We start from the raw sequence: 26,114 nt of genomic DNA, 5'->3' as shown, positions 1-26,114 counted from the left end.
CAGGAGATGGAGACCATCCTGGCTAACACGGTGAAACCCCGTCTCTACTAAAAAATACAAAAAACTAGCCAGGCGAGGTGGCCGGCACCTGTAGTCCCAGTTACTCGGGAGGCTGAGGCAGGAGAATGGCGTGAACCTGAAAGGCGGAGCTTGCAGTGAGCTGAGATCCGGCCACTGCACTCCAGCCTGGGCAGCAGAGGGAGACTCCGTCTCAAAAAAAAAAAAAAAAAAAAAAGTGGGCACAATGTGGTGTCAGAACTAGGCACAAGGATGCAGAGGTGGAAAGTGCAGGAGCAGGTCTCAGATCCACAGATGTGCGAGGCTGCTGGAAAACAGGATGGGGGCTTCTCTGGAAGCACCGAGTGGTCCCTGTCACTGGCACCTTCCAGGCAGAAGCAGACATCACTTACTGGGGATGCTGTAGATGTGATCTCTCTAAAATCAGTTCTGACTTGAAAACTCTATCCTATGTGAAGAATGTCAATAACATAAGTATTTCTTCACTATCCATTAGTTTTCTGCTCAACTTTTGTTCTTTATAATGTTCAACAAATTTTGAGCACCTAAGAGCACAGCTCCTAGAATCAAACTCCCTGGACCATATTCTGTTTGGTTTGAGACAGGGTCTGGCTCTGTTGCCCAGGATGGAGTGCAGTGGCACAATCATGGCTCACGACAGCCTCGACCCCCCTGGCTCAAGTGATCCTCCTGCCTCAGCATCCCAAGAAGCTGGGACTACAGGCATGTGCCACCATGCCTGGCTGAATTTTTTTTTTTTTTTTTTTTTTTTTTTTTTTTTTTTTGAGACACAGTCTCACTCTGTCCCCCAGGCTGGAGGGCAGTGGCGTGATCTCAGCTCACTGCAAGCTCCGCCTCCCAGGTTCAAGCAATTCCCCTGCCTCAGCCTCCCCAGCAGCTGGGACTATAGGCACATACCACCACGCCCGGCTAATTTTTTTTTGTATTTTAGTAGAGACGGGGTTTCACCATGTTGGTCAGGATGATCTCAATCTCCTGACCTCGTGATCCGCCTGCCTTGGCCTCCCAAAGTGCTAGGATTCTAGGCGTTAGCCACTGCGCCCGGCTGCCTGGCTGATTTTTAATTTTTATTTTTTTTGGTGTGTGTGGGGACAGGGTCTCATTGTGTTGCCCAGGCTGGTCTCGAACCCCTGGGCTTAAGTATTCCTCCCGCCTCAGCCTCCCAAAGTGCTGGGATTACAGGTGTGAGCCACTGCACCTGGCCTGGATTGTATTCTGACTCTATCACTAATTGTTAAGTTACTGCACTGCTCTCTAAGCCTCAGTTTTTTCTTTTTCTTTCTTTTTTTTTTTGAGACGGAGTCTTGCTCTGTCGCCCAGGCTGGAGTGCAGTGGTGCGATCTCGGCTCACTGCAAGCTCCGCCTCCTGGGTTCACGCCATTCTCCTGCCTCAGCCTCCCAAAGCAGCTGGGACTACAGGCGCCTGCCACCACGCCAGGCTAATTTTTTGTATTTTTAGTAGAGACGGAGTTTCACCGTGTTAGCCAGGATGGTCTCAATCTCCTGACCTTGTGATCTGCCCGCCTCGGCCTCCCAAAGCGCTGGGATTACAGGCGTGAGCCCCCGCGCCTGGTCTTTTTTTTTTTTTTTTTTGAGACAGGGTCTCACTGTGTCACTCGGGCTGGAGTGCAGTGATGCGATCACCATGCCAGGCTAATTTTTGTATTTTTTGTAGAGATGGAGTTTCGCCATGTTGCCCACGCTGGTCTCACACTTCTAGACTCAAGCAATCCGCCCACCTCAGCCTCCCAAAGTGCTCGGATTACAAGTGTGAGCCACTGTGTCTGGCCTAAGCCCCAGTTTCTATAATAATAAAAGAGAGATAAAAGTACATGGGGTTGTGATGAAGATTAAGATCTTCAGCTGATTGCAGTCAGGAGTTCAAGACCAGCCTGGTTAGCATGGTGAAACCCCGCCTCTACTACAAATACAAAAAAAATTCATAGGGCTGCTGTTAAGATTAAAAGAAATAATGTATGGCCATGATTTAATACAGTGCTTGGCATAGAGCAAGCATCAACAAATGTCAACCATTGTGATTTTTTAGTATTATTTACTGAAAAATTGTTCAATATTATTTAAGTTGCAAAGGTGAAATAAACAGATTATTTACAGAAACGTTAAAAAAAAATTATCTGGGCATTGTGGCAGGCGCCTGTAATCCCAGCTGTTTGGGAGGCTGAAGCAGGAGAATCGTATGAACCCGGGAGGCGGAGGTTGCAGTGAGCTGAGATCGCACCATTGCACTCCAGCCTGGGCGAGACTCCATCTCAAAAAAGAAAAAAACAAAAATTTCAAGTACTTAGCATAGCAGAGTGCTTGACATGGAGTATGCATTCAGTATTTGGGACCTATTGTAGAGATAAAAAATTATTTGAGATGCTGTTCCAAATGTTATTTATGTTATATAATAAAACATTATTATTATTGTTATTTTTGAGACAGTCTTGCTCTGTTGCCCAGGCTGGATTGCAGTGGTGTGATCTCGGCTCACTGCAACCTCTGCCTCCTGGGTTCAAGTGATTCTCCTGCCTCAGCCTCCTGAGTAGCTGGGATTACAGGCACACGCCACCACACCTGGCTAATTTTTGTATTTTTAGTAGAGACGGGGTTTCACTATGTTGGTCAGGCTGGTGTTGAACGTCTGACCTCGTGATCCGCCTGCCTCGGCCTCCCAAAGTGCTGGGATTACAAACGTGAGCCACCGCGCCCGGCCAATAAAAAATTATTTGAGACCCCGTTTCAAATGTTATTTATGTTACTCTTTCGTTCCAGACACCATCCTATAGCAAAGGAGATGTTGTATAGAAGCTCTGAAGAACCTGGAATTTTAAGGCACAGCCCACTTCAGAACTGTGTTCTAGTCATTGAAAATTTCATACTGCCACATTTTGTGGAGATTCTATCTCTGGCAGTAGTTCTCCACTGGAAAATATATTTTTTTTTTGAGACAGGATCTCACTCTGTCGCTCTGTCCCCCAGGCTAGAGTGCAGTGGTGCGATCTCAGCTCACTGCACCCCCCACCTCCCAGGTTCAAGCGATTCTCCTGCCTCAGCCTCCCAAGTAGCTGGGATTACAGGCATGCGCCCCCATGCCTGGCTAATTTTCTATTTTTAGTAGAGACGGGGTTTCTCCATGTTGGCCAGGCTGGTCTTGAACTCCCAACCTTAGGTGATCCGTCTGCCATGGCCTCCCAAAGTGCTGGGATTACAGGCGTGAGCCACCACGCATGGCCAGCTTGTCATATTTTTAAAAGACAACCCTGTGATATTAGATTGGAATTAGATGCATTTGTATGAACATGACATATGATGCAGATAGGGAAATAACTATAGATGTACAAGTCTCCTAGCTCTATCCTATGAGAAGGTCTGGCTGGGAGCTGCAGTACCCCAGTGGAAATAGGCACACCCAGCACCCAGATCCCATTTCCAAACACCCCTCTGTACTATACAGAAGCAGGGCTCCTTGAAGATGTGGCCAGTTACAGAGCTGGGTCATGAAAAAACAAGCCAAACCCAGAACACCTTGTTGTGCTTCAAGGGGACAGCAGTAGCCTCACCGGTAACTGGACGGAAAGACACAGCATAGGATGAAAAGAACACAGTCTGTGACATTCAGGCTTCAGATACACCAGTGGGGTCTAATCGTGCAGAAACATCAACAAATCCACATTGAAAGACATTCTACAAAATTGTACTATCGTTTTCAAAGATGTTACCATTGGCAAAAACTGGGTAAAGGGTACATAGATCTTTCCACATCATTTTTTTTTTTTTTTTTTTTTGAGACGGAGTGTCCCTCTGTCGCCCAGGCTGGAGTGCAGTGGCCAGATCTCAGCTCACTGCAAGCTCCGCCCCCCGGGTTCACACCATTCTCCTGCCTCAGCCTCCCGAGTAGTTGGGAGGACAGGCGCCCGCCACCTCGCCCGGCTAGTTTTTTTTTTGTATTTTTAGTAGAGATGGGGTTTCACCGTATTAGCCAGGATGGTCTCGATCTCCTGACCTCATGATCCGCCCATCTCGGCCTCCCAAAGTGCTGGAATTACAGGCTTGAGCCACCGCGCCCGGCCCCACATCATTTTTTATAACTGCAAGTGAATCTGTCAACCATTTCAAAATAAAAGGTTTGGTGCAGAAATAAAGCTGGCTGGGTGTGTTGGCCCATGCCTACAATCCCAGCACTCTGGGAGGCTGAGGTGGAAGCCTCACTTGTGGCTGGGAGTTTGAGACCAGCCTGGACAACACAGCAAGATCCTGTCTCTACAAAAATTTTAAAAATTTAAAAAATTCGGTAGGCATGGTGGCCTGCACCTGTAGTCCCAGCTACTTGGGAGGCTGAGGTGGGTGGATCACTTGAATCCAAGCATTTCAGGCTGCCATACTCCAGCCTAGGCAACAGTGTGAGACCCTGTCTTATTCTGTCACCCAGGCTGGAGTGCAACAGCGTGATCTCGGCTCACTACAATTTCCGCCTCCTGGGTTCAAGCGATTCTCCTGTCTCAGCATCCCAAGTAGCTAAGATTACAGGCGCCCGCCACCACACCTGGCTGATTTTTGTATTTTTAGTAGAGATGGGCTTTCTCCATGTTGGGCAGGCTGGTCTTGAACTCCTGACCTCGGGTATCAGCCCGCCTTGGCCTCCCAAAGTGCTGGAATTACAGGCTTGAGCCACCATGCCCAGCCTAAACTGTATTTAAAAAGCAACCAGGGCCAGGAATAGTGGCTCGTGATGGTAATCCCAGCACTTTGGGAAACCAAGGTGGGAGGATCATTTGAGACCAGTAATTCAAGATCAGCCTGAGCAACATATTGAGATCTTGTCTCTATGAAAATAAAAAAATCAGGTGGAGTGGTGGGCACCTGAAGTCCTAGCTACTTAGGAGCTTAACGTGGGAGGATCACTTGAGCCCAGAAGTTGAAGGCTGCAGTGAGCTATGATCACAGCACTGCACTCTAGCCTAGGCCACAGAGTGAGACTCTCTCTGTTTTTTTCTTTTTTTAAGAAAGAGAAAGAAAGAAAACAAAGGTATTCCCATAATTGGGGATATTGGCTGATGTTCCAGATGGTCTGCCATCACTGCCAGCAGGTTGGAGGGAATGAAGACTCCATGAGGGGCTGGGTGTGGCGGCTCACACCTGTCATCCCAGCATTTTGGGAGGCCAAGGCAGGCAGATCACCTGAGGTCAGGAGTTCGAGACCATCCTGGCCAACATGGCGAAACTCCATCTCTAATGAAAATACAAAAATTAGCTGGGCGTGGTGGCGCGCACCTGTAATCCCAGCTACTCGGGAGGTTGAGGCAGGAGAATCCCTTGAACCTGGGATGTGGAGCTTGCAGTGAGCTGAGATTATACCAGTGCACTCCAGCGTGGGCGACAAAGCAAGACTCCGTCTCAAAAACAAAGAGACTCCATGAGGGCAGTGTCATCCTTCACATACAGGGATCCTGCAGCCTCTGCAGCTCCTATGAAAGTTTTAGAGGCTGGGCGCAGTAGCTCACGCCTGTAATCCTAACACTTTAGAAGGCCGAGGCAGGTGGATTGCCTGAGCTCAGGAGTTCGAGACCAGTCTGGGCACCACGGTGAAACCCGTGTCTACTAAAATACAAAAATTAGCCGGGCGTGGCATCGTGCGCCTGTAGTCCTAGGTACTTGGGAGGCTGAGGCAGGCGAATTGCTAGAACCTGGGAGGTGGAGGTTGCAGTGAGCCGAGATCGTGCCACTGCACTCCAGCCTGGGCGACAGAGCGAGGTTCTGTCTCAAAAAATAAATAAATAAATAAATAAAGTTTTAGGTTCTTGGCTGGGCACGGTGGCTCACACCTGTAATCCTAGCACCTTGGGAGGCTGAGGCGGGTGGGATCACCTGAGCTCAGGAGTTCGAGACCAGCCCAGACAACATGGCGAAACCCTGTCTCTACTAAAAATATAAAAATTAGCCGGGCGTGGTGGCGTGCACCTGTAGTCCCAGCTACTCGGGAGGCTGTGGCATGAGAATTGCTTGAACCAGGGAGGCAGAGGCTGCAGTGAGCAAGATTGCACCACTGCACTCCAGCCTGGGTGACAGAGTGAGACTCTGTTTCAAAAGAAAAAAAAAAAAAAGAAAACAAGTTTTCTTAAAAATTTTTAAGTGAATTCTCTTTTCTGAGTCTCATTATCTAAAGAGTTAATGGCCAAAGGCCCAAGAGGTTCTTGTTCAGTGAATTATAAAATGTCCTTAATTTCTGTGAGCCACAGTTTCTTTATCTATAAAATGAAACTGATACCTGTGTTATAGGTTGCCATGAAAATTGGGTGATGTAATACATGTGAAACTTTTTTTTTTTTGGTGAAACTCTTAGCATACATGATAGGCACACAGGAAGTCCTCAATACATGTTAGCTTCTATTAATAATACAAACATTTTTATTACTACCATATTTGGGAGACAGTGAGTTCCCCATTACAGGCAGTAATCACGCATAGGCTGGTAGGAAAGCTGCAGAGAGGACTCAAGCACTGAACATATAATTGGACCAAATGACCTCCTTCCATTTTTCAGAATATGGGCCTCTTAAGAGAGCAAGAACTTGGGAAAGGGAGAAAAAAGGCAAGCTGGGGAGAAAGAGAGAGAGACAAAAACTGCTTTCCTCCAGGCACGTTATTTCCAGAAATTTTTTCTTTTTAGGGCAAAGAACTAATCTCTTGATCCCTTGCTTCCCAAATCTTTAAGCCTCATTCAAGAATGGTGGGTCCACCACACAGGGACTAGAGTTACAGCAGTGGTGGCTGTGGCCTTACAGTGACCCTTCGTCACTCACAAACAGAATCTGCCTGCACTAGACGACTGCGTATTGGCGTAGAGACTAACAGTCATAATTCCTATTGCAAATGTGCAGTTAATCACGGCCCATGGAAGACAGGCATCTATCTCTATTCCTCCCCCAAACCCTACGACATGACAGTAAAGGAATTTAAAAAGATAAAAACCATGAAGACAACAAGAACAGAGAACACCACAGCAGGTAAGAGCCAGTTAACAACCTTCTGGGAGATGGAAAAAGGACAGAAGAGTCAGTAGCTAATTTGCAGAGCAGCAGAAGCTTAAGTGCCTGGAGAATGGGGAGCCGAGAAGGAGCTGCAGGTTCTGCAAAGGCTCAGGTAGGGAAGCACCAGGTCCCGCTGCAGGCAGGAGTACCAGGTGTGGCTGAAAACTGACTGGTGACTTGTTTGAAAGTCCAATGGAGAATGGTTAGGACCTGGTGTTCCCTTCTGCTCTGGAAGTCAAGCAACCACTCTGCTTCCCTTCACAGCAAAAGCCAGGAGGTTCAGTCTCAAGCACTGAGAGAACTCTGACGTCAGGACCCCAGGTGCTGTTAGCAGGAAGGTGGGCAACAGGCAGAATATGAGGGGATTAAAGTTAAAGCCAACCAATGGCACAATGAGCCCACTGGGACCTTCCCCAGTGTGGCCTCCGGAATGCTGGCTGCCTGCCTCTCCCCCAGCAAGAGACGGGGGAGCCCTCTCTAGGGAAAGTGAGGAGCCTCCACGAAGAAAAGACTCCAAGTCCTGAGGTACAGGTTCCCCCGCCCACTGTAACTACCGAGTGCCCCGAGGTAGAGGTTCCCCCACTGTACCAAGTACCCTGAGGTAGAGGTTCCCCCACTGTACCAAGTACCCTGAGGTAGAGGTTGCCCCACTGTAACTACAGAGTATGCTGAGGTAGAGGTTCTCCCCACTATACCGAGTACCCTGAGGTAGAGGTTCCCCCACTGTAACTACCGAGTCTGCTGAGGTGGAGGTTCTCCCGCCCACTGTAACTACCAAGTACCCTGCAGTGAAGCCCACCCACTGATTTGAGGAAAGCCCCTCACATGAAACAGAATCCAACACAAACTGGACAAAGAAGCTCAGAGGAAACATTGAGGGAGTAGAGACAGGCCTCAAAAAGCAAAAACCAAAACTGCCGCTTCAGAAAAGGAAGAGAAAAGAGAAAAGATGTATTAATAAAGAACACAGTCCTGGCTAACACGGTGAAACCCTGTCTCTACTAAAAAATACAAAAAACTAGCCGGGCGAGGTGACGGGCACCTGTAGTCCCAGCTACTCGGGAGTCTGAGGCAGGAGAATGGCGGGAACCTGGGAGGCGGAGCTTGCAGTGAGCTGAGATCCGGCCACTGCACTCCAGCCCGGGCGACAGAGCGAGACTCCGTCTCAAAAAAAAAAAAAAAAAAAGAACACAGAAGAAATGCTTAAAAATAATTAACAGGAGAAAGAGAAGTTAACATTGCAAAAAAACTCCCAGAAAGCAGGGCGGGTGCAGTGGCTGACGGCTGTAATCCCAGCACTTTGGGAAGCCGAGGTGGATGGTTCACCTGAGGGGGGGGGTGTTCAAGACCAGCCTGGCCAACATAGCAAAACCCTGTCTCTACTAAAAAGGCAAAAATCAGCTGGGTGAGGTGGTACACGCCTGTAGTCCCAGCTACTCGGGAGGCTGAGGCTGGAGAATCACTTGAACCTGGAAGGCAGAGGTTGCAGTGAGTTGATATCATGCCACTGCATTCCAGCCTGGGCGACAGAGCCAGACTCTGTCTCAAAAACAAAAAACAAACAAACAAAAACAACTCCCAGAAAGCAGACTAAAAAGGAGAGAAAAAACAGAAAAAATTAGGAAGTCAATTCACAGGGTCCAATGTCTGGCTAATAAAAATTCTAGAAACAAACAAAACAGGAAAGAAAATTATTACATAAATAATACAAAAACATTTTCCAGAACTGAAGAGATCTTTTGATTTAAAGAGGCCACCAAGGCCAAGCGCCATGGCTCACACCTTTAACCCCAGCAGTTTGGGAGGCTGAGGCAGGCGGATCACCTGAACTCAGGAGTTTGAGACCAGCTTGGCCAATATGGTAAAAACCCCGTCTCTACTAAAAATACAAATATTAGCTGGGCACGGTGGTGGGCGCCTGTAATCCCAGCTATTTGGGAGGCTGAGGCAGGAGAATCACTCGAACCCGGGAGGCAGTGGTTGCAGTGAGCCAAGATTGTGCCACTGCACTCCAGCCTGGGTGACAGAGCACGACTCTGTCTCAAAAAATAAAAATAAAATAAATAAAGAGCCCACCAAGTCAGAGCCAAATGAATGAACGGAGCAACCCTACCACATTATTATGCAGCGCATATCACACACCAGCCAAGCAGACCATCCATGTAAAGACTCAAAAAAACCCTAAGGATATAGACCATTGTCCTTCAACATACTGGGGGGCAAAGGGTTAGTTCCAGGAGCCCCACATATACCAAAATCTGTGTGTACTCAAGTCCTCCAATTAGTGCAGAATCAGCTCATGAAAAGTTGGCCTTCTGCGTATGTGGGTTTCACATTCCATGAACACTGTATTTTTGATCTATATTTGATTTACAATAATCCACCTGTAAGTGGACCTGCATAGTTCAAAACCATGTTGTTTCAGGGTCAAATGTACACATAAAAACTAAGCTAGCAAAAAGAAGGGAGGCAATTATTAACTTTTTAGAAAACAAAAAATTGTACACAAAGGGAATTAAAATCAGAGTAGACTACAGGGCTCACTGGGAAAAAGAATGACAACATCATCATAATGTAAACACCAAGTAATGAATTAGCCAAATATGGTGATAGTGAAGGATGGAGAGGGGACGTGTGCGAATAGTGGGTGGGTAAGAGAGCTAAATCTTCCATAGGAAGAAGTCAACAGTTAACATCTGAAGTGAAGAAATTCAGAACTAAGAGCAAGCTGGGCACAGTGGCTCACACTTGTAATCCCAACACTTTGGGAGACCAAGATGGGAGGATCGCTTAAGCCTAGGGGTTCAAGACCGGCACGGGCAACAAAGTGAGACCACGTCTCTACAAAAAATTTTTAAAAATCAGCCAGCGTTGTGGCACACGCCTGTGGTCCCAGCTACTCGGGATTGAGGTGGGAGGATTGCTTAAGTCCATGACGTTGAGGCTGCAGTGAGCTGCGATAATGTCACTGCACTCCAGCTTGGGCAACAGAGCAAGACCCTGTCTCAAAAAATAATCATCATAACTAAAAGGATTGGCCGGGTGTGGTGGCTCACGCCTGCAATCCCAGCACTTTGGGAGGCTGAGGCAGGTGGATCATGAGGTCAGGAGATCGCGATCATCCTGGCTAACATGGTGAAACCCTGTCTCTACTAAAAATACAAAAAAATTACACCGGGCATGGTGGCAGGCGCCTGTAGTCCCACCTGGGGCAAGGAGGGAGAAGTGATGGCAGTTCTTATGAAACAGAGCTTCCCGCCTTATTATATTTTTAGCTCCAAGAGGCAGGAGGGCCCAAAATTGCATTTAGAGGGAAGAGTACAGGGGAGTGATTAAGAGCTGTGGTTCTGGGGTCAGAGAGTCCTGAGCTCTTACTCTGACCATATCACCTACAAGACAGTGTGACCCAGGGCACAGCATTAAGCTCTCAGAGCCTCCACTTCCTCATCTGAGGGTGGGGAGAGCAGCAGCGCCTCCTCACGGGGTATCGTGAAGACTGCAAGACGTTGTAGGTAAAAGCCCTGAGAATGGTGCACAGCACACAGTGAGTGCTTGAAGGTTACTGACTGACAGTCTCCTCTGAGTGGGCCTCTCAGGGAAGCGTCAGCATCTCCAAAGGAGACATGAGGAGCGCTGGGTCTTTAGGCTGCTAAGGAACAGCGAACCCTCCTTCTGCGATCCATGCCAAGGCCAAAAAAAGGAAAGCAAAAGCTCCCAGCTCTGACAGCTCACAACGACCGTAGAGAGCCACCAGCGGTCAGCTCCTGCGTGCGCTGCGGCTGTCCTCTGTGTAATGTGCATGGTATTCATGGTCACCCAGCCTGCCTCCTCCCAGGGTCACCTCCAGCTCTGCCGCCCCGCACGCTCTTCCCCACCAGGCTCTGAAGCATCGCTGCAGCAGCTGTATTACCCACTTGGCATTCGGCACACACTGCCATATTTGTCTCTGTGGATACGCCAAGACTTCAACTCAACTGTCAATTCAAGAGCACAGGCTGTTTTCTTCCATATAGTGCCCACGTATTGCCCAGCAGGATACCTTCCCCACAGCAGACACTGACGTGTTCCCAGAACTACAGGACGGTGCTCTCAGGGAAGTGCCCAGCAAAACAGTCTCCTTAATCTTCACGCGTTTATCTAATTGAGAGCCTCCACTTACTTCATCCAGCTGTCTCTTCGTCTCTTCTTCCATCCTTCGAATGTCGTCCATGGTCAGGTCAACCCACTTATCGAGCCAACAGAACAGCTGCCTGTGGAAGTTTGTAAACAGACGCCTCTCTTGCTATGTAGAAAAGAGGGAACCACGTTAGAACGCAGGAGGCGAAGGCCACTGCCACAGCCCTTCCCCCCAGGCACTCCACACAGATACCCACACTAGACTGGGGACGGGAGGAGGAGTGATGCCCGGCTGGTTATCTGGGTCAGCCATGGGTCAATGACCTTTGCCTTCCTGTGTCTAACAGGTATGGCTTCACATAGGAGGGAGCCCCCAAGAAAGAAGGACGCCTACCTCACGCTAGGCCCTCTGCCCAAAGCACTAGCCAGACAGCAGCCCATGAACTCCTAGGCAAGCCAAGGGCCCCAAACAACTGCCACATTTCTTCCTGTCTCTGGTGTCTAATGCCAGATGGAAACTGGCCAGCGGCTATGAAATGTGGCGCAAGTGAAGCTCAAACACGTCGGAGGATTAAAAGGCTATAAAACTCCTTAGATCTGCCCAGCAGAGTAATTCAGGGCACTGGCCAATCTGGCTCACAGTACCTCTTGCCTTTTAGCTGCAAGAAAAGAAAGACTGAGTTTTATTTGTAGGTCAGTCATAGCAAGTCCCTTCCTGTGGCCTTCTTTGGCCTCGGTTTCCTTCCCTGTCACATGTGGTGCCCCTGGAAGGACAGCATTAAACCGTAAGACACTTAAGTGCAAGGGAAAGTGCACATCTGGGAAGTCAAACTGTGAGGTGTGCTCACGCTGGCAACCCTGCCATGAGGTCACATGGACTGGGTCATACACCCCCCGCCGCACACACGCAGGCACTGGGAAGGCCTCAGCCGAGCTACTTACCTTATGGATAAAGTTTTCCACTTTGTTCTGCAGGCCCCACCACTTGAACTTGACAGTCACCAGTTTGTATGCACACATATACGGGCAGTCCTTCTGGTTTACAAGTTCTTGCTGCATGAGAAACATACCCACGGGTAGGCAAGTAACTACGGGCAGACCTCAGGCCGTCCCAGCTCAGCCCAGCCATTCCCCTCCTCCGCAGGGGCGGCTCACCCGCACGCGGCCACCCCCTGGCAGTGGGGTGTCAATGGTACCTTCCAGTTGGGGCCCAAGGGTCCTCGGCCTGTTTTGATAGATTTAAATTTTGCTGGGTCTTCCTCTGCCTTGTAATCCTGAGAGAAATTGTGGAAGTGAGGTTGGAGGGGAGTGGGAGGGGGAGTGAGAGATGGGGAGAACAGATTTTTCATTAGCATTCACTTCATACCAGATCTTGATGCTGATGGCGCAAAGCAAATATGGGAAAATGTTACAAACAAGATGTAGAACTGTTGACATTAGCCTCGGAGGAGAGTTCTCTGGGATTTTCTCTGACAGGGTTTGTTTTCCATTTTGCCAGTGTGAAGGTCTCACCAGACTGTCTGAGCAGGCCCATATTTACAGTCTTGAAGACAGAGAATTTCAACCTGGGATGAGTAGCCAAATCACCAGGGAAGACTTTTTTATTTTTATTTTTAAATTTCTTTTATTTTTCTGAGACGGAGTCTCGCTGTGTCGCCCAGGCTGGAGTGCAGTGGCGCGATCTCAGCTCACTGCAAGCTCCGCCTCCCGGGTTCACGCCATTCTCCTGCCTCAGCCTCCGAGTAGCTGGGACTACAGGTGCCGCCACCACGCCCAGCTAATTTTTTTTTTTGTATTTTTAGTAGAGACGGGGTTTCACCATGTTAGCCAGGATGGTCTCGATCTCCTGACCTCGTGATCCGCCCGCCTTGGCCTCCCAAAGTGCTGGGATTACAGGCTTGAGCCACCACGCCCGGCCGGGAAGACTTTTTTAAAACGTAGATTTTTGAGTCACTCCAACTAGAACCCAGTGACTGAGAATATCTGCAGGTGAGGGTAGCACAGATCTGTTTTTTTTTTTTAAATCTCTGCAAGTGACTCTAAAACACAGCCAGCACTCAGAATAACCAGGTGTCCCTCCTTAACTCTTCCAGTGCCATCTCCTCTGGCTTGTTTTCACAAAGTCAGTCCTGGAAATGTTCACTGTATGGAACCCATCTACTACTGTGGAGTCTCACTTCACGGATTTCTAATGCAGTCAATTTCCTGTGTTAATTAAACCACAACAAAAGTTCAAATTTCAGGGAAATAGAAACTCATAGCATCTACTTAACAAAAATAACAAAGATAATAAATTTCTCTCTCTCATGAAGTATTTCCCAAAGCTGAGAAGGTTTTTTTTTTTTTTTTTTGAGACGGAGTCTCACTCTGTTGCCCAGGCTGGAGTGCAGTGGCCGGATCTCGGCTCACTGCAAGCTGTGCCTCCCAGGTTCACGCCATTCTCCTGCCTCAGCCTCCTGAGTAGCTGGGATTATAGGCGCCCGCCACCATGACAGGCTAATTTTTGTATTTTTATTAGAGACGGGGTTTCACCGTGTTGGCCAGGCTGGTCTTGAAGTCCTGACCTCAGATGATCGGTCACCTTGGCCTCCCAAAGTGCCGGGACTATAGGCGTGAGCCACCGTGCCCGGCCCCAAAGTATCTTAAATGCAGACTGACCACAGGAAAGACGTATCACACCCCTGGGATACCAAGAGCAAACACGCATTCGAGTTAAATTCCTGTCTTTTAATCCCAACAGGGCCTCTGCCGAGTAAGAATGGTAATGAATGAGGAGGAATCTAACCCCTTCATTCCATGAGCAAACACTTCCTGGGTGCAAAACAGTGAGCAAGCAAGACCTGGTCCCTCTTCTGACCAAGGTCATGGTCCAGCAGTGGACTGTCCTAACACACACTGCTGCAATGTGTGTCACTCTGAAAAGCCACCACCAACTTCCTGAGGGCAGAGGACCTGTCTTTCCATACATTCTGCATCCCTCACCTGGAACCCAGAGATCCTGACAATATTCCACAACACAGTAGGCAGGAAATAAACGTTTTTTTCATTACTGAGTTGGAAAAATAAATTTGAGAACTGGTGCTCTGATTTTTCAGGCTAAGCATCATTTTAGCGGGGCAAAATACCCTAGCTACAGCACCTACAAAGTCCAGTAATAATTTTCAGAGGCCAAACAGGGCACATAAATTTGGGCCACTAATTATCTGGTGGTATCCCCAACTCAAGACAACAAGACTCCTAATACTCACTTTTAAAAATAAAACAAACGATACACATGAGAATTTCCTTTTGTGCCAAGTTGGGTATGGTTTCCTGGTTTCTCTAACATTGAGAAGTCATTTCTGCATCTCAAAGGCCACCCACATCTTTAAACAGATCCTACCTTGCTAAGCACTTGGCTTCGATCTGCAATGTCTATATATATGGCTTCCACATGTTTCCACGTCTCAGGCTCCAGCTTATGCACCTGCGGGAACAAGTGGGTCACCACTATGCAGTTTTCGTCAGCTATAAAATACCCTTTAGGGAGAATGGACACCTAGAAACTGCCATTCCCAAAGCCGCAGATGTAAGATTCCTACTGGTGAGTAATTATATAATTACATACAAAATTATCCAAAGAAATGGGAGAATGGATTTTTTTTTTTTTTTTTTTTTTTTAAGAGACGGGGTCTCATCATATTTCTCAGGCAGTGGCTATTCACAGGAGTGATCACAGCACACGCTGGCATGAACTTCTGGGCCCGAGTGATCCTCCTGCCTCAGCCTCACACCTGGGCCAGAGTGATCCTCCTGTCTCTCAGTGTCCTGAGGAACTGGGACTGTAGGTGTGCAGCACTGCACCCAGGTGGATGTTTTGTTCATTTGTCTGAGATGGAGTCTTGTTGCGACGCCCAGGCTGGATGGAGTGCAGTGGTGCGATCTTGGCTCACTGCAACCTCTGCCTCCTGGGCTCAAGGGATTCTCCTACCTCAGTCTCCCAAGTAGCTGGGATTACAGGTGTGTGCCACCACACCCGGCTAATTTTTGTATTTTTAGTAGACATGGGGTTTCACCATACTGGCCAGGCTGGTCTCAAACTCCTGACCTCAAGTGTCCCGCCCGCCTCGGCCTCCCGTCCCCCCGCCAGCCCTTGCTAGATTTTAAGTAGACATGACTTAGAACGAATGCTCTGACTGTTCAGGCCAAACGCCACTTCTGCAGGTCAAAATGCTTTCTGGTGTTTATGGTGCCCACACCATTTCCACATGCTCCCTGCTGTACAGACGGTAGACCCTTCCAGAGATGGTGCCTGTTTAGCAACACGCTGATAATTTGCATCAGGCTGTACATGCACATAATACAAAATTATGACACAAATTCAAAACGGACAAAAGGATACAATAGAGAGTAACCAGAGTAATTCTTCCTCTTGCTTGTCCCCCGCCCTCACTCTAGTAACAGCCACCTCTAAGAGATCCTACATGCAAACATCCATGTGCATGGACTTTCCTTTGAATATGAAGGGCGGCATGTATACATACTGTTTCATCACTTCCATTCTTAACTAAACAGTAAACCTGAAGACTGCTCCCTACTGGTTTTTTCATGGCTGCAAGGATGTCACTATTTGGCTGCACCACAATTCATTTAACGTTGTCCTACTAACGGGCTCTTACGTTGTTTTTTGTTTTTGGAGACAGGGTGTCTGTCGCTCTGTTGCCCAGGCTGGACTGCTCTGGTGCAGTCACAGCTCACTGTGGCCTTGACTTTCTGGCCTCAAATGATCCTCCAGCCTCGGCCTCCAGAGTAGCTGGGACCACAGGCACATACCACCATGCCCAGCTAATTTTTTTTTTTTGGTAGAGACAGAGTCTTGTTATGTTGCCCAGTACGGTCTTACATTGTTTTAAATATTTGGCTACACAAAGAAGACTGCAATGAGTCTCCTTGTACATATGTTATTTCACACGTGTGAAAATAACTATCTGATCAACTCCCAGGCATGGAAATGCTAAAGGACAGGTGTATTTTTACATCTGGGGAGTTACTGCAAACTGTACTCTAGAGAAAACTGTAATTTTGGTCTTTTAAAAATACAGCTCCCGTGTGCCAGGAAGTGCACCAATCCAAGCAGCACGAGAAAGCCCCATAAAAAGTTCTGGAGATCACATTTTGCAAATGAGAGACACAGCAATCCCATGCTGGTAAGGCAGGTCTAGGCAGAGGCCACTGCCTTCCTGGCCAGGCACAAGAGGACCAGAGAGAGGACCCCATGGGAGCGATGGAGAAGTTACAAGGCAGAGACTCGAGACCTCACCCTGGGGCTCCTGGGGACTACTACTCACGTTCTCCAGCGTGCCAAGGTCTGCTTTGTGCCAGGTTTCAATTTTAATCAGAAAGTCTTCTTTCATGTACTCATTCTGGAAGAAGGAAAAAAATGCATGAAAGTCACAGGTTCACAGCTGAGAGTAACCACCTCCCATTACTGGAGATGGGCATTAATGGGTCACGGGCAGCTGGGAGATTCCAGCCTCTGCCTTCTAGTAACAGCTAACTTAACTGGGAGCCCAAGACATACTAGGCATGCATGATTCCCACATTCCCAGGCATTCAATCCGCACCCCAGCCTGAGAGCTCTGTGGAATCACCCTCATTTTACAGATGAGGAAAGTGAAGTTCAAAGAGGTTAGGTGACTAACCAAAGTCACAGAGATCGGGCTGGGCATGGTGGCTCACACCTGTGATCTCAGCACTTTGGGAGGCCAAGGCGGGTGGATCATTTGAGGTCACGAGATCGAGACCAGTCTGGCCAACATGGTAAAACCCGTCTCTACTAAAAATTCAAAAATTATCCACGCGTGGTGGTGGGTGCCTGTAATCCCAGCTACTCAGGAGGCTGAGGCAGGAGAATCGCCTGAACCCAGGAGGCAGAGGTTGCAGGGAGCCGAGATTGCACCACTGCACTCCAGCCTAGGTAATAGCAAGACTCTGTTTCAAAAGAAAAAAACACAAACTCACAGAGATCATGACAGAGTTGGGCCTCAAAACAGGTTTGTCTGACCTCAAAAATCCATGCATTTAGCCACTCTAGCATACTTCAGTGTGCCAAGTGCTGATGGGTAGTAAGTCGTGTGGAAAGGGCACAGGAAGACTTCCTAACCCATCAAAGATACTGACCACGGCCCCCTTCCCTCCAGCTAGCCTGTGGCTGAGACCTTCAGTTCTCCTCTCAGTAACTCAACCCTTCAAGCTAATTATTGCCTCCCTCCCTTCCTGCTTCTTAAAAATTGGAACTTCTCAAAGGAGACACACATTAACCCATTAACTCCTCAGCAGGAACCAGTTTCCCAGAGACAGCCAGTGTTTACCGGCAAGGACAAGGCACTCAGATGGGTGTGCTGAATAGTGGGGGTGGGCAATGACAGAGGGGATGGCTGTGGAGCAAAAACCCCCGCTGACTTCACGATTCTGCCAAGGGTCAGCGCTCACTGGGGTCAATAAGATGCACAGATGGAAAAGGGATGTCGGTCAGGTCAGCTGAATGGAGATCTCTCCACAACCTTGAAAAGGTGTGACCTGGGGAGGGACGGCCTCGAGCCACTGTGTACAAGTCAGACTCACAACCAGGATGCACCTGATGGAGCCACAGGCCAATGCAGCTTAAAGCAGGTCATCATGCCAGTTAACAGGTTCCTTGTTAGTCCATTGACAGGACTGAGCCTCAGCAACTCCAAACATCAGCCAAGGGAAAGAATACCCGAGACCACCAGTGCAGTTACGTTTCCTCTCCTGCTCTCACACATCCTCTACAGTTCCAACCCCTCGCCAGTACTTACTGTGATAACTGCTCCCAGGCAAGGACATGGAAAGAAGAGAGAAAAAGATTAATGAGGATGTAGAAACATCTGTCCCCCCACGAGGAGGATAAATGGCAAGTTCTTCACTCCCTGTGGCTTATTCCACAGTCACCTCCAAGCCCCAGGGAGTCAGAAATACCTTGACGCACCAACCCACAAATTTCACTCAGACAAATGTCCCAAAACACCAAATAGGGAATTTAATTAAAGCGACGCCACCATGGGCTTCCTGGGATTCTTCTCGGCAGGGCACTGACAGGGACCGGCTCTGACCAGGGGAGGTGCCGCAACCCATCACTCTCCCATCAGAGCATTCCCAGGCACCTCCCACCTCCACCCCAGCCTCTACCTCCCGGGGCCCAGAGCAGGGGGCTTGGTGCCAGGCACTGTCTCTGCCTCCTGCACCCTTCCTCTCGCTGTAATCAAACCTCCCAGGCACTGCACTCCTGTTCATTGTAATAGGAACCTCTTAGAAGGATGGCTCAATTATTTATCAGAGAAAATGACTGCAGCTCTCATGTCACTGGGGAGTGGACTAGCTGCTCCTGAGACCGCCCGGTTCATTCTGTACCCTCTGAATTTAGGAGCTATGTCCGTTTCTGCGGGGTGCCCACTGCCATGTTTGTAGAGGATGCGGGGCTAACAAACTCCATAAGTGAAATGAAGGTTACCCCTGAGCACAAAATGAGGCAAAGTTGAAATATAAAGAATAAGAGCCATCATGTACAGAAATAACCCAAAAGACTGTAATTTCCCCAACCCAACGAAAGACATTTAGAAGAAAGTACCAGATTAAGATCACAACCGAAAGGCCTCCGCTGAGGTAACCGCCTGTGAGCAGCTTCAAGAAAACCACGTTCGAACAAGAAAAGGAAATGACGGGTACAGTATCTCGTCGGCAGAAACTCTGCTGTGCCCTGGTGGGCCCGGGAGCCCCAGCCCGCGCATGTGGCATCTCCGGCAGCGCCATCCCTGGAGTGGGGGCAGCAGTGCCAGGCTGGCCTGGTGTGATGACACCAGCCATTAAACTTCTCCAGCTAAGCACCTCTTCTGAATCCATCTGCTCTAAGAAAGCCTCTCCTTGGCCAGGCGCGGTGGCTCAAGCCTGTAATCCCAGCACTTTGGGAGGCCGAGACGGGCGGATCACGAGGTCAGGAGATCGAGACCATCCTGGCTAACACGGTGAAACCCCGTCTCTACTAAAAATACAAAAACTAGCCGGGCGAGGTGGCAGGCGCCTGTAGTCCCCAGCTACTCGGGAGGCTGAGGCCAGCGAATGGCGTAAACCCGGGAGGCGGAGCTTGCAGTGAGCTGAGATCTGGCCACTGCACTCTGGTCCGGGCCACAGAGCGAGACTCCGCCTCAAAAAAAAAAAAAAAAAAAAGAAAGCCTCTCCTAGTTCGGCCTCTCCGAGATGTGCTCATCAATGGACCCAAGAATCTGCTCACTCAGCCAAGTGGACGTTCTTCGCCACACACTGGCATTCTGATTGTAATTTGGTTTCTCACGTAGAAGAACCCACAAGGAAAGAATGCCCTGATCATCAAATGGGATGCCTGGTTTCGGCAGTCATTCTGCATTTTAGTGTCACTTCACAGATGGGCGCTGGGGTTTCTATACATTTGTCTTTGTGAGACCCTGAGAGACATATCCACTCAGTTCTGACAAACTGGCTTTCCGAAACCATGAGGGTGACAGCCCTTGCTCACCTTTTCATGCCAACTTCGGTGACCAAACAATCCTCCCCAAACCTTCTCCAGCCCTCCCAGGCCCTCAAACACCTCTGCATTCCAGTATTCCCTGTTGTGCAAACTGTAACCCGAGGTACACAGAAAAGCCGCAGGAAACCTTTTGCAGTGGGAGAGCAGGGATTTCCAAATAAGACTAATAAGGCATTTTAAAAGCATGGCAGGGCCACGTGCAGTGGCTCACGCCTGTAATCCCAGCACTTTGGGAGGCCGAAGCAGGCAGATCACCTGAGGTCGGGAGATCGAGACCAGGCTGGCCAATATAGTGAAACCCCGTCTCTACTAAAAATACAAAAATTAGCAGAGCGTGGTGGCGCATGCCTGTAATCCCAGCTACTCCGGAGACTGAGGGAGGAGAATTGCTTAAACCCAGGAGGCAGAGGTTGCAGGGAGCTGAAATTGCACCGCTGTACTCCAGCCTGGGTGACAGAGCAAGACTCTGTCTCAAAAAATAAAAAAATTTAAAATAAATAAATAAAAGCATGGCTTAGCGATACTGCATCCAGCTGAGGGCTATGGTTCCAGGAAGGGATGGAAGGAGAAACAAACTTTCTCTTCCTTTTCCCACTTTCATTCATTCACAGACCAACTCCTAACTTACCCTCTCCTCACTTCCAACCCATCAGCTTCAACGGAAAAAGAGAGAGGGAAACAAGCTAAGAACAGCAAGAGCTGATCATTACCAGGGCGTCCCAATCTGTCCGCATTCCACTCAGAGTAAGGCAGAGCCTTCCAGAAGCCACAGGGCATTTTACTTCACGCTCCTTCATCTATCTTCCTTCAGACTTGGATCTACTGAGGCCAAGCTAAGATGTCTGAACTAATAACCTCTCTCCCATCAGCCCCCAGAGGGAACTGGAAAGTAGCCTTCCTTGCCTATTTTTACCTCTTAAAAGAGCAAGTGTCTAACTAAACAGATATAAGATCCAACATATCCATTCTGTGTGAAGGTGTGTCCTGAACAGGAGGGCAGTACCCAGAGGAAACCAGCCTTCCTTCCCCTACTCCCTGTCTCCATGAAATAGTTAGAAATTATATTTTTATATTTTTCCAGAGGAGCTCCAGTGGCGCAATCGGTAAGCGCAGGGTACTGATACAGAAATTATGTTTTTTTCTTTTGGCCAAGGATCAATATGTGAACTAACATTTAATGTGCAGAAAAATGCCCATGTCAGCTGCAACACTCACCCCAGAATGACACAGAGAACAGGGGCGTCTCTCAGTTGGCACAAGCTGTGTACCCAGAACCCTGCCCCAGGCAGGGAGATGTCCACGCTATCCGTTTGCCTCATTTATGCCAAGTTGGCTAAGGTTGTTACAACGCATGCTCACTGTGACTCTCTTAGATATCAAGAAAATCCACCTTTGGCCCTAGACCAGACACACCCAGCCACACTGCATACTGTCTTTTTTTTTTTTTTTAGACAGAGTTTTGCTCTTGTTGCCCAAGCTGGTGTGGAACGGCACGATCTCGGCTCGCTGTAACCTCTGCCTCCCGGGTTCAAGTGATTCTCCTGCCTCAGACTCCCGAGTAGCTGGGATTACAGGCACACACCACCATGCCCAGATAATTTTTGTATTTTTAGTAAAAACGGGGTTTCACCAGGTTAGCCAGGCCGGTCTTGAACTCTTGACCTCAAGTGATCTGCCCACCTCAGCCTCCCAAAGTGCTAGGATTACAGACATGAGCCACCGCACCTAGCCCTGTCTTTTTTTTTTTTTTTTTTTTTTTTTTTTTGAGACGGAGTCTCGCTTTGTCACCCAGGCTGGAGTGCTGTGGCCGGATCTCAGCTCACTGCAAGCTCCGCCTCCCGGGTTTATGCCATTCTCCTGTCTCAGCCTCCCGGGTAGCTGGGACTACAGGCGCCGCCACGTCGCCTGGCTAGTTTTTTGTAGTTTTTAGTAGAGACGGGGTTTCACCGTGTTAGCCAGGATGGTCTCGATCTCCTGACCTCGTGATCCGCCCGTCTCGGCCTCCCAAAGTGCTGGGATTAAAGGCTTGAGCCACCGTGCCCGGCACCTAGCCCTGTCTTTTAAGAACATGTGTGCGTGCCTCATTTCCAAGAATCTAACTTCTGGCCCAGTGCTTAGGGAGTGGGGAGGGCTGCATTTCAGCTACAGCAAGAAAACTCTAAGGGTTACACATCCCAGACGCCACCAATGACCGCGCATCTCCTGATACAAGGTCCTTAAACCTGGGTGGGGCCACCGAGGGTTGGAAAGAGCAATGACCCCGTGTTCTGGATTGCAGTCATTCCCAAAGTCCACAGGATGAGGGTGACATGCATCACGTTAGGGTCACAGACTCATCAGACTGCAGGGAGTGCCAGGTGCCAACAAAGCAAGCAAGTGAAGGACGACAGGTCAGCACAGGCTGCAGGGAGGACACCGCAGCCCAACACTGTCTGTACCCACACATGGAGGCTGGCGGGAGGAAAGGTCACCCACCTCACAGACAAGTGCCAGGGGACCTCGTGGGACTCCCCAGGGTTATGAATCAGTACCAGCCTAAGCTGCCTCCCGGGTTCAAGTGATTCTCCTGCCTCAGACTCCCGAGTAGTCTGAGTCTGTTGAGGCCTAAGCCCTCCCAATAGGTCTAGTCCTAGATGGCCCTGGAAACCTAGGAATCTTGGAAAGCTAAGAATCTGAATCACCCAAATAAATCCAAGAATGTCTGGACTAGAATAGAAAGTTCTCTGTGGAGGTTCAAATCTTTCCTTTCCAGAAACTCTATGCAGGAGACTGGCCAAGATTAAGAAAATAATTCCACTCTATCCTCAACTACAGAACATGCTGTTTCAGCAGAAGCCACAGTTCATTCATATGATGGAATACTATGCAGTTATTATAAATAAAAAATATTAAAAAAAACGGCCGGGTGCGGTGGCTCAAGCCTGTAATCCCAGCACTTTGGGAGGCCGAGACGGGCGGATCACGAGGTCAGGAGATCGAGACCATCCTGGCTAACACGGTGAAACCCCGTCTCTACTAAAAAAAAATACAAAAAACTAGCCGGGCGTGGTGACAGGCGCCTGTAGTCCCAGCTACTCGGGAGGCTGAGGCGAGAGAATGGCGTAAACCCGGGAGGCGGAGCTTGCAGTGAGCTGAGATCCGGCCACTGCACTCCAGCCTGGGCGACAGAGCGAGACTCGTCTCAAAAAAAAAAAAAAAAAAAAAAAAAAAACACACACACAACAGGCCAGGCGCGGTGGCTCAAGCCTGTAATCCCAGCACTTTGGGAGGCCGAGACGGGCGGATCACGAGGTCAGGAGATCGAGACTATCCTGGCTAACACGGTGAAACCCCGTCTCTACTAAAAAATACAAAAAACTAGCCGGGCGAGGTGGCGGGCACCTGTAGTCCCAGCTACTCGGGAGGCTGAGGCAGGAGAATGGCGTAAACCCAGGAGGCGGAGCTTGCAGTGAGCTGAGATCCAGCCACTGCACTCCAGCCCGGGCGACAGAGCGAGACTCCGTCTCAAAACAAAAAACAAAAAACAAAAAACAAAAAACAACAAACACCAGACACCTTAGTGACGGGGAAAATGTTCTCTATTGACTGAAGAAAAATGAGAAACTTAGGCCAGGCACGGTGGCTCATGCCTGTAATGCCACACTTTGGGAGGCCAAGGTGGGAGGATCGCTTGAGCCCAGGAATTTGAGACCAGCCTGGGCAACATGGTGAGACCCCATCTCTACAAACAAACAAACAAAAGAACTAGCCGGACATGATGGTACACGCCTATAGTCCCAGCTATTTGGGAGGCTGAGGCAGAAGGATCACTTGAGCCTGGGAGGTTAAGGCTGTAGTGAGCTTTGGTTGTGCCACTGGACACCAGCCTGGACAACAGAGTGAGACAAAAAAAGCAATTAAAAAATTAGTTATCATATTAGTAATCCCAGCACTCTGGAAGGCTGAGGCGTGTGGATCACTTGAAGTCAGGAGTTCGAGACCAGCCTCGCCAACATAGTGAAAACCCATCTCTACTAAAAATACAAAAATTAGCTGGGCATGGTGGCGGGCGCCTGTAATCCCAGCTACTTGTATGGCTGAGGCACGAGAATCGCTTGAACCTGGGAGGCGGAGGAGGCTGCAGTGAGCTGAGATTGTGCCATTGCTCTTCAGCCTGGGTGACAGAGCCAGGCTCCACCTCAAAAAAAAAAAAAAAAAAAAATTAGTAATGATCTAAAATGTGTCTACAAAATGTGTCTGGGTCAGGTGCAGTGGCTCACATCTGTAATCCCAGCACTTTGGGAGGGCAAGGTGGGCGGATCACCTGAGGTCAGGAGTTCAAGACCAGCCTAGGCTCCATCTCTACTAAAATACAAAAAAAATTAGCCAGGTGTGGTGGTGTGCGCCTGTAATCCCAGCTACTTGGGAGGCTGAGGCAGCAGAAATGCTTGAACCCAGGAGCCAGAGTTTGCAGTGAGCCGAGATCATGCCACTGCACTCCAGCCTGGGCAACAGAGTGAGACTTCATCTCCAAAAAAATGAACAAATATAAAAACAAAAATGACTAGAAAAATATACTAAAATCTTATCATGAATAACAACAATCAAAATTATTACAGCATCCCCAAGTGAGAGATTGGCTGTATGCTCTCAGGCCATGACGACTGCTGATTCCCACCCGGCTGTCCACCACGTTGTGCTGGACACAGCACTGCTACCCACCATCAGCTGGAAGCGGCCCCAGCCTGACCCTTTCCCTGACCTCATCTGGAACATGCAGGTGGGACACAGAGCCCTGCTGCTCCCCCACCCGGCCGATGTGGCCACGTCTGCACTCACCGGTTCTGCAATAGGGGTAGGCATTCCACGCTTTCTCGTGTATATTCAGGGCTCCCTGTGGGGCCAGCATTCGAACAAACGTGGGTACTTTGCTATAGTGGGGAAAAAAAGGATTATAAATAGAGATGGAAGAGAGAAAGGAGACAAGAGGCTTTTCAGATCCAGCTTCCTCATGGGGAGTTGACAAGCAAGTTTCCATGAGATGAGCAGGTTACTGGTAGGAGTGAGAAGTTACCTGTCAGAGCCCGACACCCCACCTTGGCTGGTTCCTAACACGTACCCACAATGTGCCCCACCAGCCACCAGAAACAGAACAGCACAGCAGACCCCAGGCTACCTGCTGTGGCTTATCACCCATTCCATCAGCACTACACATTTTTCCAGAGGTCGCTGGGCCCAGGGCATTATACTACAAGGTGCGAGAAAAACATACAAAGGAGAGATGCTTCCAAGCATGAACCAGTCTGGGTTTACCAGCCAGGGTGACTGGCTGACTAACTTGGGTATAGGATCCAGGATTATCTGATCTGCTTTCATCAGCTCTGAGAGGCCAGGAGGGCCTCAGACCCATTTGTCTCTTAGGACAAAATATTTTCTTCCACTCAGTTCTTTTTTCTTCTTCTTTTTTTTTTTTTTTTTTTTTTGAGACGGAGTCTGGCTCTGTCTCCCAGGCTGGAGTGCAGTGGCCGGATCTCAGCTCACTGCAAGCTCCGCCTCCCGGGTTTACACCATTCTCCTGCCTCAGCCTCCCGAGTAGCTGGGACTACAGGCATCCGCCACCTTGCCTGGCTAGTTTTTTGTATTTTTAGTAGAGACGGGGTTTCACCGTGTTAGCCAGGATGGTCTCGATCTCCTGACCTTGTGATCCGCCCGTCTCGGCTTCCCAAAGTGCTGGGATTACAGGCTTGAGCCACCGCACCCGGCCTTTTTTTTTTTTTTTTTTTTTGATAGAGAGTCCCCTTCCATCGCCCAGCCTGGGGTGCAGTGGCGCGATCTTGGCTCACTGCAAGCTCCGCCTCCCGGGTTCAAGCGATTCTCCTGCCTCAGGCTCCTGAGTTGCTGGGATTATAGGCACGTGCCACTATACCCAGCTAATTTCTGTATTTTTAGTAGAGACAGGGTTTCACCACATTGGCCAGGCTGGTCTTGAACTCCTGACCTTGTGATCCACTCACTTCAGCCTCCCAACATGCTGGGATTACAGGCGTGAGCCACCGCGCCCAGCCATCCTTGGTTTCTAATGGATAATCTATCCAGTCTTTGGCAAGCTCTGGCAACCTCATTAGCTTTAGTGCCTCAGGCCTAAGAGCGAACTAGAGCAAACAGCTAACCTGGAGCACTTGGGGCGACCTCTGTGATTCACGAACTCACTGCCATCCCAATTCAGGCCAGTATTTCTAGGTCCAGGCATGGGGACACACAGAGAAACAAAGAGATGTGGCTCCCACCCTCAAGGGGTTTCTGGTCTACTGGGGCGTGTAACTAGACGAGGCCAAGCACAACATGGTAAGTTCATGCCATAATGGGGTGGGCACAGGGCCCTGGGCGGC

At 49.1% G+C, this 26,114-nt stretch overlaps 1 protein-coding gene across 1 annotated transcript in view; it reads right to left on the bottom strand.

The window, feature by feature from the left end:
* PITPNA (phosphatidylinositol transfer protein alpha) overlaps positions 1-26,114 on the bottom strand; it is a 44,678-nt gene that overhangs the window by 4,971 nt on the left and 13,593 nt on the right. Inside the window, exons 4-10 of the mRNA XM_010373503.2 lie at positions 24,565-24,656; positions 18,005-18,012; positions 16,514-16,588; positions 14,569-14,652; positions 12,383-12,460; positions 12,129-12,239; positions 11,230-11,352 (exon numbers count right to left, since the gene is read on the bottom strand). Of these exons, the coding sequence (XP_010371805.1) occupies positions 11,230-11,352; positions 12,129-12,239; positions 12,383-12,460; positions 14,569-14,652; positions 16,514-16,588; positions 18,005-18,012; positions 24,565-24,656 (571 nt within the window). The remainder of the gene's footprint in view (positions 1-11,229; positions 11,353-12,128; positions 12,240-12,382; positions 12,461-14,568; positions 14,653-16,513; positions 16,589-18,004; positions 18,013-24,564; positions 24,657-26,114) is intronic.

Source organism: Rhinopithecus roxellana, chromosome 19 (genome assembly GCF_007565055.1).
Source record: "Rhinopithecus roxellana isolate Shanxi Qingling chromosome 19, ASM756505v1, whole genome shotgun sequence".
NCBI lineage: Eukaryota > Metazoa > Chordata > Mammalia > Primates > Cercopithecidae > Rhinopithecus > Rhinopithecus roxellana.
This window is presented reverse-complemented; position numbering and strand designations above follow the sequence as displayed.